This window comes from Puntigrus tetrazona, chromosome 7, assembly GCF_018831695.1.
Source record: "Puntigrus tetrazona isolate hp1 chromosome 7, ASM1883169v1, whole genome shotgun sequence".
Lineage (NCBI taxonomy): Eukaryota > Metazoa > Chordata > Actinopteri > Cypriniformes > Cyprinidae > Puntigrus > Puntigrus tetrazona.
In genome coordinates this window covers 2,835,081-2,852,107 of record NC_056705.1, presented here as the reverse complement: position 1 = coordinate 2,852,107, position 17,027 = coordinate 2,835,081, and the positions used below count along the sequence as shown (strand labels likewise).

The window sequence follows — 17,027 nt, the reverse complement described above, 5'->3', positions numbered from 1 at the left end:
CATTTTATAATAGTAATCTTTTCTACCTCAAGACACAAGATCATCCCATTCATTACATTTAATACACTTGTTAATGCGTCAGGATATGTGCTTATTTTATCTCCAAACAGTAATGCAATGGTAATTAGTAATGGAATGGTTTTGTAACAGTACAATGGAATAAAAGCAATACCTTTAAAACAAATGATTTATGATGCTAGTGCTGTTGATGAGTGAGAGGTCTGTCCCATCATGTGCTTAGGTGCTCCAGGTTAAATGTTTTCCATTATGCTTGCGTTTCCAATGTTCTTCCGTCAATGGTTAACAAAACTGCTTACTTTGACTATTCAATAAGACTTTCAGGAGGGAATGTTATTGTTTATGTATTGGAAGTATACTGGGGAATTGGTTTATTAATGACTGACACTGTAACCCCATTTTCAAGTTATCAGCAGAGCTATCAAATTTGATTTATGAGCTTTAGAATTGCCTTTCTGCCATGTGCGCTGGTCTTACTGTTAAAGAAGAGTGAATGTTTACATTATTGCAAGTAATAAAGCTAAAATTTCTATACGCAAAAAACTTGAGTAGTTGTGACACTTTTAGCTGTTAAAATTCACAACGATAAGCTTGGAGGCAGAGGTTGGAGTTGCTTAACAATTTATGGTTACGTGAGCAGGGTGTACTAATTATCTTTGGCTTGTAAATTTCACTTTTGGCATGACCTCAAAGTCTGAGCTGGAAAATGCCACTGCCTTTGAAGTTGGCCTTCATTTTATCACTTGTAGGAACAACAACAACCCATATAAATAAATTTAATTTAACGGTTCTTATACTGGTTACCACTGGTTCCTCTGAATTAAGAGTAAAGGAATGCAGGAGTCACAGTGGGCCTTTGCTGAACCTTAGAATGAACAATCCCACATGCAGCCACTAATCTTTGTAATTTCCATTAGTTGGACACTTGCAGTTGTTGGATTCGTCACATTTTCATGAAAGTCTTGGCACAGGATACCAGCTGGGCAGTATGTTTAATGAGGTCATGTGTTGCAGCTTGATTTGTGCAGTTTGTTTATTCGGTTCTTCCTCATTAAAATACCATCCCGCATGTGTTCAGCTGAAGAACAAGTTCATGAAGAAGCTGCCCAGAGATGCTGAAGCTTCCAACGTTCTCGTTGGAGAAGTTGACTTCCTGGACAGTCCTTTTGTGGCCTTTGTGAGGCTGCAGCAGGCTGTCATGTTGGGGGCGCTGACTGAAGTGCCTGTGCCCACCAGGTATGACCTGCTTTTATACCACACAGCCAAAGAAGAAAATATAGCAGTAGTGTTCAGTTGAAAATAGGCTTTTTTTTTTTTGAACCAGTAGTGTTTTACTAAAGGTGATATTTATTATCTTTTTTAGATTTCTGTTCATTCTTCTTGGACCCAAAGGCAAAGCCAAGTCATACCATGAAATTGGTAGAGCAATTGCTACTCTGATGTCCGACGAGGTAAGTACAGAGTAATCAGGCAACAGCAGGATATCAGTCATGTTTAAGAGTGCTAAATACTGTTGCTTTTACACTTTACAAAAAACTAAAATGGCCGATATAGAAACTGGGTTTGTCTTCAGTTATTATATCCTAAAAGCAGTATTCAAGCCACTCCTGTATGAACAGGTCAATTCAAACAGGTCAATTAAATTGTCAGACCTGTCAATCTCAAACATTAAATCTTTGAGCATATATGTTTTGAAGAATGCAGAAATGTCTTTTGTGCTAAGATTAGTGTGGATAGTTGGCCAGTAATCAAAGTTCTCTTATCAAGGTCTTCCATGAAATCGCGTACAAAGCCAAGGACAGACAAGATCTCCTCGCTGGCATTGACGAATTCTTGGATGAGGTCATTGTCCTCCCTCCTGGAGAATGGGACCCTGCCATCAGAATAGAGCCACCAAAATCCCTGCCATCTTCAGATAAAAGGTAATTGATGTAGGGTGCCTGTTGGCCTGTCAGACTTTCTTTTGCTAAAGCCCCGGCAATATCCCACATCAAAGACTGTCAATGTTCCTGTTCTGAAATGACTCAAACAATTGTGAAATGGTATTTCTGAGGCCGTCCCTGAGGTAGTTTTTTAAAGGTTAAAGTAATTTCAGTCTTTCATTGTTACAAATGACAAGTAGAAAATGGGTGTATGTCTTTTTTAATATTAGTATTAGCCAAACCCCTTAAGCCACATACAGTGTGTTACATAATGTATTTCACACACAGCCAGGAAGTAGATTTAAAAGCCAGTTGGCCAGGCCATCCATTCATTCATTCAGTGTAGAGGAGCAGAGCAGCGGTTAATTAGATGAATTACGTCACCTCTCTTTGGCTTCAGGTGAAGTGACAGCAGGCTGCCCCCTCATCCTGTCACCTCAATCTGTACCAGCCTGCATTAGCCGTAAAGCAGAGCTGTGTGCCTGCAGCAGTCAGTCACGCCAACAGAACACACAGTGTACACAAAACACTACACACACTAGACCTCATACATTAATTTGTGGCCTGTTGAATGTAAACAAGACATATCTATCCGTCTATCTCTCTATCTGTCTATCTATAACATTTATTATCATAAGTCCATTTCTCATTTTTACTGTTGCTGAGATCTTTTATTTTTATTTTCATTTGTAAACATAAATTGTAAATGTGTAGCAGCATATTGGTCTTTTTGTACAGTTAATAAGAAGAAAGGTGTATAATTAATTCACACAGTGAAGAATAAAAAGCAGTGTTTCTATACATATGATTTACTTCATACAATGTATGGAGCATTTTGCTTTATACAATGTTTGTTCTGCTGTAGTTTTTTTCATAATCTGTAGTAAGCTTGATATTATTATTATTATTATTATTATTATTATTATTATTATTATTATTATTTAGAATAGTATAATTTTTTGTGTTTTCAAAAATATATATATCTTGCAAAGCATTTTTCAAGGAAAAAGAACTGTACTGAAGTATATATTTTTACTATGAAAATAATTGACTTATTGTTGGATTTGAACACACTCTCCCCCCTTAGACTCTTTCTGTCTGATCCTTTTCCCTCCTCCTAGACATGATTTTTTTTTATCTCCCACTAGTGTTCTGTAGTATGGATGATCTATACATGTTAGAAGGGTTCATTCGGTCATTGGTGTGTGAGTCGTGGGGTGAATGAGTTTGCTCTACACTTTTGATACTCGATAAGAAGTTTTTCTGTGTCCAAAAGGATTCCTTATATGTTCATAACTTCCTTTATCTTATATAAGTATATATATTTTGGCATGTATACAACATATGTCATCTTTTGTTTCATTGGCTATAGGGGTAAAACTCCCCCCTGAAAATGCCTATATAAACCACTGCATTCTGGAATAGACTTTGGAGTAAGGAAATATACGTTTCTTTGTGTCTTCTTGCTCCCCGGCTGTCTCACCCTATGAGATCGAGAATTCGTCTAGAGGTATTCTACGAGAACAGCAGGACCGTAAAAGATGTTCATTATTTATAACTTGTTTTAAATAAATTATAAATAACTTGTTTTATAAGATTATAAAATAATACAATTATTGTGTTTATAAGATTTTGGTCATATCGCCCACCACTAATTTATCTGTCTTTAAATCATTTGGCTATATTTCTGTGTTTCTATCTATCTTATCATTTTATCAATCATTAGGATGTTATGTATCTGTGTCTGTGTGTCTATGTATCTGACATTTTAGTGTTTTATCTATTTCTTGGTACTTGGTTCAGATTATGTATCTTTTTATAGTTCTATTTATCGTACCTTGATTGTTTAAATGATTATTATGGAAAATGACGGATCATTGATCAACATTGAACTATAATATCTGTCATGTATTTTATTTTGTATTGCCTAAGATATTTGTGTGAGTGTATGAGCTTGAATTTTTAATAAGGCTTTAAAATGACTTGTGAAGAGTCCGCAGAGTTTGTCTTTTGTCATCTTTCATTCCTTGTTTCCGCTTTCCTCCCGTACATGTTTTAGGGCATTAATTACATTTATGTTTTTGTGTTTTGCGTTTAACAATCTCCATGTGTTTGTTGTGTTCTCCAGAAAGAACATGTATGCTGGAGGGGACAGCACACAGATGAATGGAGACACCCCTCACAGCGGTGGACATGGGGGTGGGGGGCACGCAGTAGGCGATGAGCTGAAGAGGACGGGGAAGTGAGTTAATGTTTGTATAAATTCTTAAGAAGGAACAGATTACGCCAAACCTCTGAACATCATGGTTTAGTTCAGATAAAGGTCTGTTTGACTCTTTAACATGACTGGAATTATCTTAATATTAGACAAACAGTGAAGTCAGCACATACTCCATTTACAGAGTACAGACTGTTCATTAGATTTTATTTTTACTTGACCTTTTGTAAAGAACTGCTGTGTACTCTTATTATTCTGTGCTAAATAGAGGTTTATCTGTTATTAATTACTAATGACAATAAACAAATATTTAATTTTTCAAAAATAAATGTTAATAATAGGTAATAAAAATGACATTCATTTCAAATTGTTTTAGTAGCTGGTACACCCCTCTTTTGCTTTTTGCCTAGATATAGCATATAAGAATATTCCATAGAAGAAAATCCTGCAATTTTTGTGATTGTTGCATGGTATATTTTCTGTTTATTGTAATGTTTAAAATGAATCCCAGATTTCAGTTTCACTCAGATTTTTGAACCTCACTGTACAGAATAGAGGAAGGCAGATTAAGATGAGATGTGGAAATGTCATCAAATAAAATGAAAATCACTGTAACAATCATGTCATGTTTTGATTTTCAGGTTTTGTGGAGGCCTTATTCTCGATATCAAAAGAAAAGCCCCCTTTTTCTTCAGTGATTTCTACGATGCACTACATATTCAGTCTTTGTCTGCCATTCTTTTCATCTACCTGGGAACCGTAACCAATGCCATCACGTTCGGAGGATTGCTGGGCGACGCCACAGAGAACATGCAGGTAAAGATACAGTTGCAAACCGAGGGAAACTAAATGTATGGTGACATGCTCTCTGTGCTCGAGCCTTAATAAATAAGATCCAGTCCAACCTTGGTGGGGATTACAGTGTAATTCAGTCTCGCTCAAACTTTAACTGATACTCACTGGGAGTAGCTTCTTCTTTGCCCTTCTTTTTAAATGTTACCATGAGTTCAAAGGTCATGCTAATAAGTTAAACTCTCACAGTTCGTATAATTATCTGTCTTACTGCTGCACATGTCTTTGGCTAGTCAATGTTTCAGTTCATCAGTTCGGCACGGGATCGCGCGTAGTTTCAACTAATTTACCTTAGCCTATATAATGCGACAAATTCCCAGCACAAATGTATTTGATTCATCTCAGATTGGATTAGAAAATACATCCGCAGAGGCAAAAAATGGAATCACCAGATCAAAGGGTCTGTCTGTATTTCAGAATTAAATTCCACAAACAGCTTGGCATCTATCCTCTCTGACTGTCTTTGAGCCATATATAGCATCGGCATCTCTCAAGTCTAAGTACATAGATGAAAACTCCTCACCTTCTTGAGATAAAAAATAGGTCACCTATGAGATTTGTTTAGATCCAATGAGAAAGTGATTTTGGTGGTGGGGGGTCTTTTTACAGCACCATGTGTACCAATTCATATCTGTACCCACTTGTAGTCAACCATATTTTAACACTCCTGTGTGTTTTTGCATGCATGCTCTGGTTTCAGATGACAAAACCACACATGTATTTATGCTCAACAGCTCTGAGTATTGTACCCAGTCACAGGCATCTCTGTTGAAAGTAGTGGATAGTCAGTTTTCTGTAGGTTAATCAGAAGAATCCCCCCTGGACTCATTTTTGTTTTAGTAAGTTAGTAAGAGTTCTACATGCTTGCAGATCTACCTAACATCATCGAGGGAGAAAAATGTGCATACATGGTGTAAATAAGAGATTGTGTAGTTAGTCATTGATTTATCAGGGCAGGAGTTTTCGTGTAAGCTCAATGAGTTGCACTGTAAGAGTTTTGCTCTGTTTCTTTAGAATCTCTACATAATCCATTAACAATTTGAAGAAAAGTTTTGTTTGTCTAAGAGGACCAAACGTCCATCTATACTGTTTTAAGAGTGACAAATGAATCCGCTAAATCGTTCTGCCATTCATTGCTATGATTAAGTGATAACCGGTGTCAAAAATACAACTGTACATTAAGTAACAATTGATAAAACCACAACAGCAACAAGTCTGTGTTGCCTGAATATATTTATCAGCTTCTACCGTTAAAACACTCTTTTTGATGTGTCATTTTTAGGGCAAGCAAAAGTAGTTTTTCAATAAAATCTAAAAATGCATTATTATTTTATTGTACTTGCTGCTACTTCATTACAGTACAATACTAAATGTTATAGTCATCATTTTATAAATTCAAAATCAAGACCTGAAAGGCCTTTGTCAGCTCAACAGATCCCATGTACTTCAGATGGAGCAGTGTTTTTTCCAAACAATATCAGGATTTCAGTAATTAACAGAGAACGCCTGTGATTTCATATATTTATTTGAGATAGTTAATAGTGAGTGCTGGAGTCTACAGTCTGGATATGGGCATAATGGAAGGCTATGTTTAACACTTAATTAAACTTATGGGTAATAAAAATCAATTTATTGATTTAAGGTAGATGATACAGTGTTCTTGATATCAATAATAGATCCATTATAAGAATGAAGTAACATTATGTACATAAGTTATTAGGAAAGTAGGTTATGTGAGAGAAAGCACACACATGGGGTAAGACCACAATGTCTGTGAACAAGGAAAACTAATCATGTATGAACAGAGCTTTCTTGCCACAGATCGTGATTCTCAGTTGGGATTTTTTTTCCTTAACCTTTTGATGTTTCTTCGTTGTGTGAAGGGTGTGCTGGAGAGCTTTCTGGGCACAGCGGTGTCTGGAGCAGTCTTCTGTCTCCTCGCTGGCCAACCTCTGACAATCCTCAGCAGTACGGGGCCAGTGCTGGTGTTTGAAAGGCTGCTCTTCAACTTCAGCAGGTGCTTTAATCATCTCTGCTCAGAATGTTACATCACAAAGCAACTGTGAAACTAGTTAACTAAAACTAAGTTTTCAACATTGATAAAATAATTTGCACCAGATCAGCATTTCTGAAGAGTCATGTGGCAGTGATAGCTGCAGTAATTCAGTATTGCCATCATAAGAATAAATTGCATTTTAAAATGTATTCAAAATAGAAAACCTTTTATATTAATAATTTGTCAAAACATTATTTTTTGTTGTATAAATGCAGCCTTTATGAGTATAAGAGACTTAAAAACACAAAGATTAACTTAGCTTAACCTAGTGTACTTTTCATTGCTGGATGATTTGAAAGTTGGAGAGGTCATTTTTTTTGTCCATACTATCCTCCGCAGAGAGAATGAATTTGACTACCTAGAGTTTCGTCTTTGGATCGGTCTATGGTCGGCTTTCTTCTGTCTAGCCCTGGTGGCCACTGACGCTAGTTTCCTGGTGCAGTATTTCACCCGATTTACAGAAGAAGGCTTCTCATCGCTCATCAGCTTCATCTTTATCTATGACGCCATCAAGAAGATGCTGAAGTTGGCTCATTATTACCCCATCAACTCAGACTTTAAAATCGATTACGTCACGCAGTATGACTGCATGTGTATGGCGCCCACTGATGGTAAGACCCGGTACATCTTTTTCTGTGACCTTTTTTTTGATTTGGTGTTTAGATGCTAATTGAGGTAAAATTTTTATCCATTTGGAAGTTTGTCATCTTTCCTGATTTTTTACTTTCATTTTAAGTTACGCTTTACCTTTCTAAGTCCCTGACTTATCCACACTAGATGCGAGAAACGACCAGCGCTGACCAAACAGAAAAAAGAAAGATTACTGATGCATATGTAACATTCTTTTGCTCAGTGAAGCAGATGTAGCACAAAGTGACCTTTTTCCCCCTTCACTGGAATCCAAAATGTGCTGCTTTCAGCACAAGTGCAGTTGCCATACATTCATTTCAATTTGCGACTACCTGGTAGTTTGAAAGAAATTGAGCTGTAAGTGTAAATTGGAGAGGAATTGAAATTGATTGATTGAAACTGATACACAAACAGTGGAAGCACAATAGTGTGATAGGAATTGATGTTTAGGTCTTTTATAGAGTCAAAGCTTGCACAGCTGTTGTTAAAAGGTGACCAAGTTGACATCTGGCACATGGCTTCTAAATATGACCAGCATAAATATTTAATTGTCCTATTTGTTGTACTATTTCTGGTCTTCAAATTATAGTTAAGACCCAAACATAATATGCAGAATAACTCAGTACAGTGCAGAAGACTGAGTTCAGTTGTCATTTTTCATAATTATAGTGATGCCACAGCTTTTTATTTCATTTGCATCTTAACTTTCATGACGCAATAGCGCACCATATGGATTGCAGCTGCAATTTCCAGACATGATAACAGGTGTCTGATATAAAGTACGAGTCCTGTCTCAGGACTTTTGTCACAAATCCATGCGAAAGTAGTTTTCTGTACACTCGTAATTCTTTTTATCTTCAAAAGTTTTTACCATATTGATCTTGAAACGGGTTAAGAATAGGCATTTCAGTTCTCAATGTTGTCTAACAGAAAGCAGTTTTTACTACACTGAAAATTTCTTTAATAGAAATCACCTCTTTTAAGGTGAGGTCACAATTAAGTTTAAGTTTACTTTCATTCGTAAAGGTGTGAATGTGTTCCGAAGCTTGTAAATATGTGTGACCCACATTAACACATCATTTCAGCTGAATAAAAAAAACTGAAGCTTTAAAGGGGTTATGGGATGGTATGATTCTTTAGGGTCTAAATGGAAAGTCTACAACATACTTTGGTTAAAATTCCTCAATGGCAGGATAAAAAATATCTTTACCCTGTCAAAATCAGCTGTTTTTATCAAGTCATGCTAGTCCATGTTGCTTGAAATGCTAATGAGTTCCTCTCTGTGAGCAGCAGACTGTAATCAACAAGTAGCAAATTATTAGTAAAAGCGATTTTCAAAGATTACAAAAAAACCTTATACTCACTTGTGATCATTTTGACAGGACTCTCAGAAGAGCCCAATTTGAGAAAGGGGATTTCAAAATAGGGTTAAAAAAACAGTAGATGGTTTTTTAGCATTGTATGATGAATATGCACATTTGTCAACTTGTCAAGTCTCAACATTTATGTTCAGACATCAACAAAAGTGAATTGTACATCCGGTGACCCCTTTAAATCTGTAGGATTGTAGTGTTGCGGTATAGTAGACGGAATGTTTTTGTTATGTTGAATTTCACAGGAATTTGTTTTTTGAAAAGACATCAAAGAGTGCTACATCATATTTTGACAGTTGCAGTGTAGAGAGAAATTTTGCTTGGTCAAAGACCATTGTGACTGTGACTTCGGTCAAGTCAGTTTATTAGCGACGCAAGGGTGACTTGAGTTTCCATCTAAAAACAGAAGGCCGCAAGAACAAAAATTGATGCATTCTGCTGTCATCTACTTTGTTTTTTTGCCATGCATTGGTTATAATGTGTTAAAACTTTAAATGCTAAACCATGTCTCCACTGGGGCTGTTTGATATTCAGACCACTGAACAAAACAAAACTTTGTTTTTGAAGTATTGAAGTAATAATTAAATCTCTTCTTTGTATCTGTGTAATGTTTTGTGAGCAAGTTAGCAACAATTTTGACATTCATTTCATCTGTTTATTGTGCTAGTGGCGGCGTGTGTGTGGTGTGCTCAGTAGGAATGAAGGAGCAATCTAGGGGGCGGATGTGGACGTGATGTGGTTTGGGGTTAATCTCCTCCAAGCGTGTGGTGAATTAAGACCGTACGTAGAGGAGCTTGCGGGTGGGGCGCTCATCCACTCACGCTGCTTTCCTCTAAACCGCTGTTTGCTCCTCTTCAACCTCCCTCGACTTCTCTCCAATCCGATACTGCAGAGGGAAACAACAGCTGTGTGGAAATTAGTTCCAGTTAGGGGAACCCAGCAAAGAGTCTCTTTAAAGATTAATGCTGTGGAGAACTGGTGAACATTTTACAGAGGTCATTGGGGAATGGTTGGCACGTATGTCGTGCTTGACTCTCCTGCAACCGTGATAAAATGTTTGCACTTGTGTGAGCATCTGCCTGTGAAAGCTGTCATGTTTTTTGAGAGTTTAAAGGATTTAAAAGAATAGCGACATCATCTGAGTCAAGTGTGTTAAAGGGATAGTTAACCTAAAAATAAAAATGATGTTGTTATTTCCTCACCCTCTGGTCGGTCCAAACCTGTAAAGCCCTTGTTCATCTTTATAACACAAATTATATATATATATATTTGACCCTCCATAGACAGCAAGGGTCCTACCTAACATGGTCAGGGCATTGTTAAAATAGTCCATGTGAGGTCAACCATAATTTTATGACTAAGAATACTTCTTGTGTGCAAAACCCCCTAAAAATAATGATTTCACACAACAAGTCTCCTCCCATGAATTACCATGAATTTTTTAACAATGTCTTGAGCGTTTCTGAGCCATGGCCATGGTAGGACCATTGCTGTCTGTGTAGGATCAGAGAGCTTAATTTGTGTTCTGAAGATGAACAAAGGTCTTACAGGTTTGCAATGACACGAGGGTCAGTAATCAATGACAGAATTTTTATTTTGGGTGAACTGACAAAATGTTACAGTTAAATTTTACAATTAAAATGGGAGAAAAAGTTCCAGCGAAACCTTTCTATTTTGCATTTGCTTTTTTATTTTTATTTGTATTATTTATTTAACAAATAAACTTTTACCTTTGTGTTTTTCAGCCAATTCTTCAGATGTGTACACGGATCCACTTGATTCGACATTAATCTGGACTGTAAATTACAGCGATACAGTAAGTGTTTCAAAACATCACAAATAATCTGTATAGGCTATATTACACTACATGAGAAACACGCTCCTTGTTTCTAGGAGAATCAGGACACATGGAAAAAAAACATTTGACTGAAAAGTTTTATTGAGATTTATTGAGTTCACCAAACAGAACTTACACAACACACTAAAGAAAACTTCCTTGTCCTGGTTATGTTTAGAAAATACATGGTGCTTTTTAATCCTTAAATTGATGGCTGTTTTTGTAAAATCTTTTCTCCAGACCTGACGTTTTATCCTCTTCTAAAGCCAAACTGAGCTCCAAACTGCAAATAATAGATATCTCTCAATAGTTTCATTCAGACGTAGTCCTCAGATTGAGATCAATGAAACATAATGCCCAAATCCTTGCCAATGTCCTTGTGACTGAATGAGCCATAGCTCATGTTTAGCACCTTTTGTGAAAACTTGAACAGTAACAGTCATTGTAAAACTTCAGAGAGGTTGAAGACAACAAAGCATCTGACTTCAAACAGAACCTGGAGAGCGTTTAATGTTCTGGTACTGTCTTTGTTCATAACACAAGTGTCACTCAACTTTAAATGTATGTCTTGTTACCATAGACCTGTTTGATAATAATGCAGACCACTACTGGAAAACAGTTTCGATTAGTGTGGGTTTATAAAAGTCAGTAAACAAGATTTGACTTATTGCTGCTGGTTTCATAACAAGAGTTACAAGGAACGTCATGATTGTCTGTGAATGAGCAACTTTTGTTTTAAAATTTTGATTAGATGTCTTTGTGTAATTTGTGCAGCGCTTGAATGCCAGCTGGTCTTCACTGTCAAAGAAGGAATGCTTGAAATACGGAGGGGAGTTAGTGGGCAAAGCCTGCAACTTTGTGCCCGACATCACCCTCATGTCCTTCATCCTGTTCTTTGGCACCTACACCTGCTCAATGTGTCTGAAGAAATTCAAGACCAGCCCGTTCTTTCCTACGACTGTAAGTAGCCACATTGTTTATCTGTGTTGTGTTCGTGATGGATTTGTCATTTGTGGCTGTAATCATATTGCATGTGTAGAGGCAGTCGATATTTAGTCTCTAATCTGTATACGTGGGCAGGTAGACAATTGTTTCGTTAAATCAGTTTCTATCGTAATCAATACTGCAGTTGTTGAGGCCTAAGACTACTGACGTCATACTCATTACTTACAATGGTTCCTAAAAAAAAAAAAACATTTTTTCCCCCATTTTCTTAGGTGAGAAAACTCATAAGTGACTTTGCCATTATCCTGGCCATTTTGATCTTCTGTGGTGTTGACGCTCTTGTTGGGGTCGACACGCCAAAGCTCATAGTGCCAAGTGAATTTAAGGTAATCTTTTTACTGTAAACTTTCCTCTGAGGTGCACTTCTAATATTGCTCCAGCACAGACCTACAGTACTGTAAAGTTGACAAAAGTTTGGGGTCTGTAAGATTTTATTTGAAAGAAGTGTCTCATGTGTAGCAAGGATGCATGTCTTTGATTAAATACTGTAATGGTGAAATATTGTTACCGTTTAAAAAAACTTTATTTTATTATAGTGTGAAGTGTAATTTATTCCTGTGATGGCAAATCTGAATTTTCAACAGCCATTACGTAAGTCTTCAGTGTCACATGACCCTTCAGAAATCATTTTAACGTGATTTGGTGCTTTTCTTATTATTAATGCTGGAAACAATTGTGATATTTTTTTAAGGTTACTGCTGATTATTTAAAGAATTTAAGTATATAATACCATTATAAATACTACTTAATCAATTTAATGCATCCTTGCCAAATGAAAGTATCAAAATAAAATCTTATGAATTCAAATTCATATGACAAGACACACATCCTGAAAATGTCAAATGAAACGATGAACATACAGTACAAAGTATTGATAACTTTATTGACATGAGTTATCTTTACATAATCATTTACATTATCAGTTTTTCTGTTGTCATCTAAAAAAAACAAGCAGTTTATTCACAATAGGTTTTATTCATTGCATAAATGCAATAAAGTGACAGATATTCTAATCAAGAGATTAACTTGCATTAGATGTTATTTATTTCTACAGAATGTTGTGCACAGTGAACTCTGCATGGGTCGGTACATGGGGTGTTTCTACTCAGGTGGCCAGAGGGTCTGCTTAATAGAAATAGATTTTGCTCAGAAAAACAAATATCAGAGACAGAGCACACTGGCTGGAATGCTCTGTTTGCTGCTACTTAAGCACAGCTTCACAGTATGAGTCAGTGCCAATCCACTCAGGACGTTACCATTCATTTCCTGTAAACATTTGCCAAATGCCCTGACCACAAACTTCTGTGATCCTCAAACTGCACTTCCCTCGTGTCCTCAGCCAACAAGCCCAAACCGCGGCTGGTTTGTGCCACCGTTCGGAGGGAATCCCTGGTGGGTGTACCTGGCAGCAGCTCTGCCTGCCCTGCTGGTCACCATCCTGCTCTTCATGGATCAGCAGATCACCGCTGTCATTGTCAATCGCAAGGAGCACAAGCTGAAGGTAGGCCTGCCGTGACTCTGCTGTGTGATTCTCTCCTGAGCCAGATGGTTTATCACGCTCACTTTGAGTCGCCCAGGATCACAGGAAACACTCACGGTGCCATAGGCAACTATATTGGATATTTATAGCAAGTCTCTTACAAATAGAGCTTTTTTTATCTTTTTGTCTGGAGGATGTGAATCAGCACTTGGAGTCAAAAATAGCATTATTAAACAGATGGTCTGATGCAAAACAAAGGGGTGAAAAAGCTGCACATCAATAATGCAGGAACTGATATATATATATATATATATATATATATATATATATATATATATATATATATATATATATATATATATATATATTTTTTTTTTTTTTTTAATTAAATTTTTTTTTATTAAATTGAGTACCCGCTTTATGTTAGGTGGCTACGATGTACTTACATCAAAGAAAAATAATAATGTACTTACTGTATTCATACTGTATTGCAAAACATGTTTGCCATTATTGAGGTGGGATATGGTTATGGTTAGGGACAGGTTTTGTGGTCTGGGTAGGTAAGTACAATGAAAGAAATGTATGTACACAATAAGTGCAATTTCAATTAATAATTTTGTACATAGTTAAGGCCACCTAATATAAAATGGGACCTAAATGGAAAAGCAAATGAAAAGCATTCTACTTTTTTTTTAATATACTGAGTATTGATATGCCAGCTAGACAGGTTTTGTTGATAATGATGAAATCTACACAAGGCTAGGATATATTTAAACAATTTTAAATTCAAATTCAGTGCTTCACCAAGCAGTTTCACCCAACATTACACTTTTGGTGCAGATTCTGAGTGGAACAATGAGGAATTGTGAATCAGACAAAGCCAAAGCATTTATTCTCTTTTGGTCTGTAATGTGAGACTGGCCTCAAAACATTGTGTCCTCTCACTATAATACCTCCCCATGGAAGAACTCGTATTGTCATCTCTGTGAGACTTACACTACACTGGTCACATTGTACTGTACTTTTGTGTGATGCAGAGTAGTTTTATGTGTTAGAATAAAGCGCTTGATGGTTTATTTAAAGAGACAGTTCACCTAAAATTGAAAATTCAGTAATTGTTTGCCTGAATTTAGGTTTAGAGCTACAAGAGGAAATAATGTAAAATGTAAAATGAGTGACAAAACATATTTGATTCTTTTAATAGCATTGATAACCAACCTCTTTTCTCTGTCTTGATCAGAAAGGTGCAGGCTATCATCTGGATCTGTTCTGGGTAGCCGTGCTATTAGCGTTGTGCTCTTTCATGGGTCTGCCGTGGTATGTAGCTGCTACAGTTATTTCCATCGCTCACATCGACAGCTTGAAAATGGAAACAGAGACATCTGCTCCTGGGGAACAGCCTAAATTTTTGGGTGTCAGGTACGTTCTAATGCATATAAAAGATGAATTTTGGTGATTCTTATATCTTTGTCGTGGCATAAAACCGAAGCATCAGAGCTTTTGAGTCACTGGTTGATTACAGAGTTTGGCTCAGTGGGAAGCCTGTTAAAAGGCTGCATGTCGGACTGAACTCCAGGGGGGTTATTGATGCAGCTGTAAGCTGAACAAATGTAAGCAGGCCTAGTTCTGCTGAAAACACACTGTGCCCGTATTTAGGTTGTATTTTCAATTCTTAAGGAATCCAATATGATTTAATTCTCCAGAGTATTTCAGATATGAATGATAATTAATATTATAATTAGATATTTTTAATTAAGGAGCTGGGGTTTAATGGTTAAAGAAGCTGGTAACTGCAAGATTGCAGGTTTAAAGCCGTCACCTTTATGCAACTCCAGGGGGAGAAACTTGGATAAAAACATCTGCCGCTTCTTCCTGTAATTTAAACAATGATACACTAAATGTCTATTGTTCTGGGAAGATTGTATAGCTCTGTGCTATAAAACTGAAATGGCCAGGCCTGATAATTAGAAGGGATTTTCTACATACAGAAATGCTTTTTTTTCCAAAGAAATTAATGCATTTATTCAGCAAGTACACCAAAGATTGCGTAAGTTTTCTGTTTTTTAATGGATGCTGTTCTTTTGAACATTCTCTCCATCAAAGACCCTTACAGATGAAAAATGTCATCACATGAGTGTTTCTTGCGAAGCAAATCAGCATATTAAAAGGGTCATGTGACACTGAAGACTGAAGTAATGGCTGCTTTAATTACATTACATGAATAAATTACATTTTTAAACACGGTATATAAAAAAAAGTTATTTTACATATAATATGAATAGAATATTTTACAGTATTATAATTTTTACTGTGTGGTTGATCAAATAAATGCAGCCTTGGTGATCATAATAGACTTATTTCCAAAATATTACAGACATTTTGAACAGTTACAACAGTACTTTGGCTATGTAGTGTCATCACCTTTTTTTTCACCTAATTGTCCCCCCTTCAGGGAACAGAGAGTTACTGGCGTCTTTGTCTTCCTCCTCACTGGTCTATCTGTCTTCATGTCTCCTATCCTCAAGGTAATCCTCCAGTAATGTCAAACACATTGCAGCAAGTGTGTGGTTTTCTTTTTCTTTTCTAATTATGTGATTATATTTTGTGTAGTTTATACCCATGCCAGTGCTGTATGGAGTCTTCCTCTACATGGGAGTGGCTTCGCTCAATGGGGTTCAGGTGCGTTACAAACTAAAATTTAGGGTATTTACAAAAACGGTAGATTTTATTTTGAAATCATCTGACAGTAACTTAGTTGGAAAATGTGGGGTTTTTTAATATTGCTATTTGCTTCTTAGTTTATGGACCGGCTCAAGCTGCTCCTCATGCCTGCCAAACACCAGCCAGACCTGATCTACTTGCGGCATGTGCCACTGAGGAAGGTCCATCTGTTCACTTTCGTCCAGCTGCTTTGCTTGGCGCTCCTCTGGATCCTCAAATCCACTGTGGCTGCCATCGTCTTTCCTGTTATGGTTAGTCAACTATTTTCGCCTGTTCTTGATTTAATACTGAACATAATTATTGGATGTGGCTGTGACTGCAAAACTGAGAGCTCCGAGGCTAAATGCTGCGCAAACCATTAGGCCACGTTGGGCTAGAACGTTGGTAATGTTTAGATGTTTGTCAGCCAGCAGTAACAGACTTAACAGACTCTCAAGTTCCAATGTTTGCAAAATGCAGTATGTTCACTAACTGAAAGGACCTAATTCGCTGTTCTCATCGGTCAGATCTTGGCTCTGGTTGCCGTGAGGAAGGCGTTGGACTATGTCTTCTCCCAGCATGACCTCAGTTTCCTGGATGATGTTATACCTGAGAAGGATAAGAAGAAGAAGGAAGATGAGAAGAAAAAGAAAAAGAAGAAACAAGGGAGCATAGACAGTGACATGGAAGATGTGAGTGTCCTAAAAATGTCTTTATATTAGTATTAATGACACTTTGGGCTTTGGAAATAAGTTGCCCTTTTAAAGATAATTTAATACCTGTGTATGATGCACTTTATTTTCTGGTGATTGACTGAAAAAAACAATTTATTTCTTTATTGTTTTGTCTGTGTTTATTCATTCATTTATTGATTTAAAAAAAAAAAAAAAGTTTTCCATTGCCAATGACAAAGCAAAAAGATGAGAAAAAAACATC

The 17,027-nt window shown here is 36.7% G+C and overlaps 1 protein-coding gene across 3 annotated transcripts in view; it reads left to right on the top strand.

The window, feature by feature from the left end:
- slc4a4a (solute carrier family 4 member 4a) overlaps window positions 1-17,027 on the top strand; it is a 49,414-nt gene that overhangs the window by 29,132 nt on the left and 3,255 nt on the right. For all 3 annotated transcript variants that reach the window (XM_043243888.1, XM_043243886.1, XM_043243889.1), the window contains exons 8-23: window positions 1,097-1,254; window positions 1,382-1,469; window positions 1,786-1,940; window positions 4,069-4,182; window positions 4,800-4,974; window positions 6,894-7,027; window positions 7,406-7,677; window positions 10,815-10,885; window positions 11,681-11,866; window positions 12,124-12,237; window positions 13,251-13,412; window positions 14,632-14,810; window positions 15,844-15,916; window positions 16,002-16,070; window positions 16,190-16,363; window positions 16,619-16,783. In XM_043243888.1, the coding sequence (XP_043099823.1) occupies window positions 1,097-1,254; window positions 1,382-1,469; window positions 1,786-1,940; window positions 4,069-4,182; window positions 4,800-4,974; window positions 6,894-7,027; window positions 7,406-7,677; window positions 10,815-10,885; window positions 11,681-11,866; window positions 12,124-12,237; window positions 13,251-13,412; window positions 14,632-14,810; window positions 15,844-15,916; window positions 16,002-16,070; window positions 16,190-16,363; window positions 16,619-16,783 (2,289 nt within the window). The remainder of the gene's footprint in view (window positions 1-1,096; window positions 1,255-1,381; window positions 1,470-1,785; window positions 1,941-4,068; window positions 4,183-4,799; window positions 4,975-6,893; window positions 7,028-7,405; window positions 7,678-10,814; window positions 10,886-11,680; window positions 11,867-12,123; window positions 12,238-13,250; window positions 13,413-14,631; window positions 14,811-15,843; window positions 15,917-16,001; window positions 16,071-16,189; window positions 16,364-16,618; window positions 16,784-17,027) is intronic.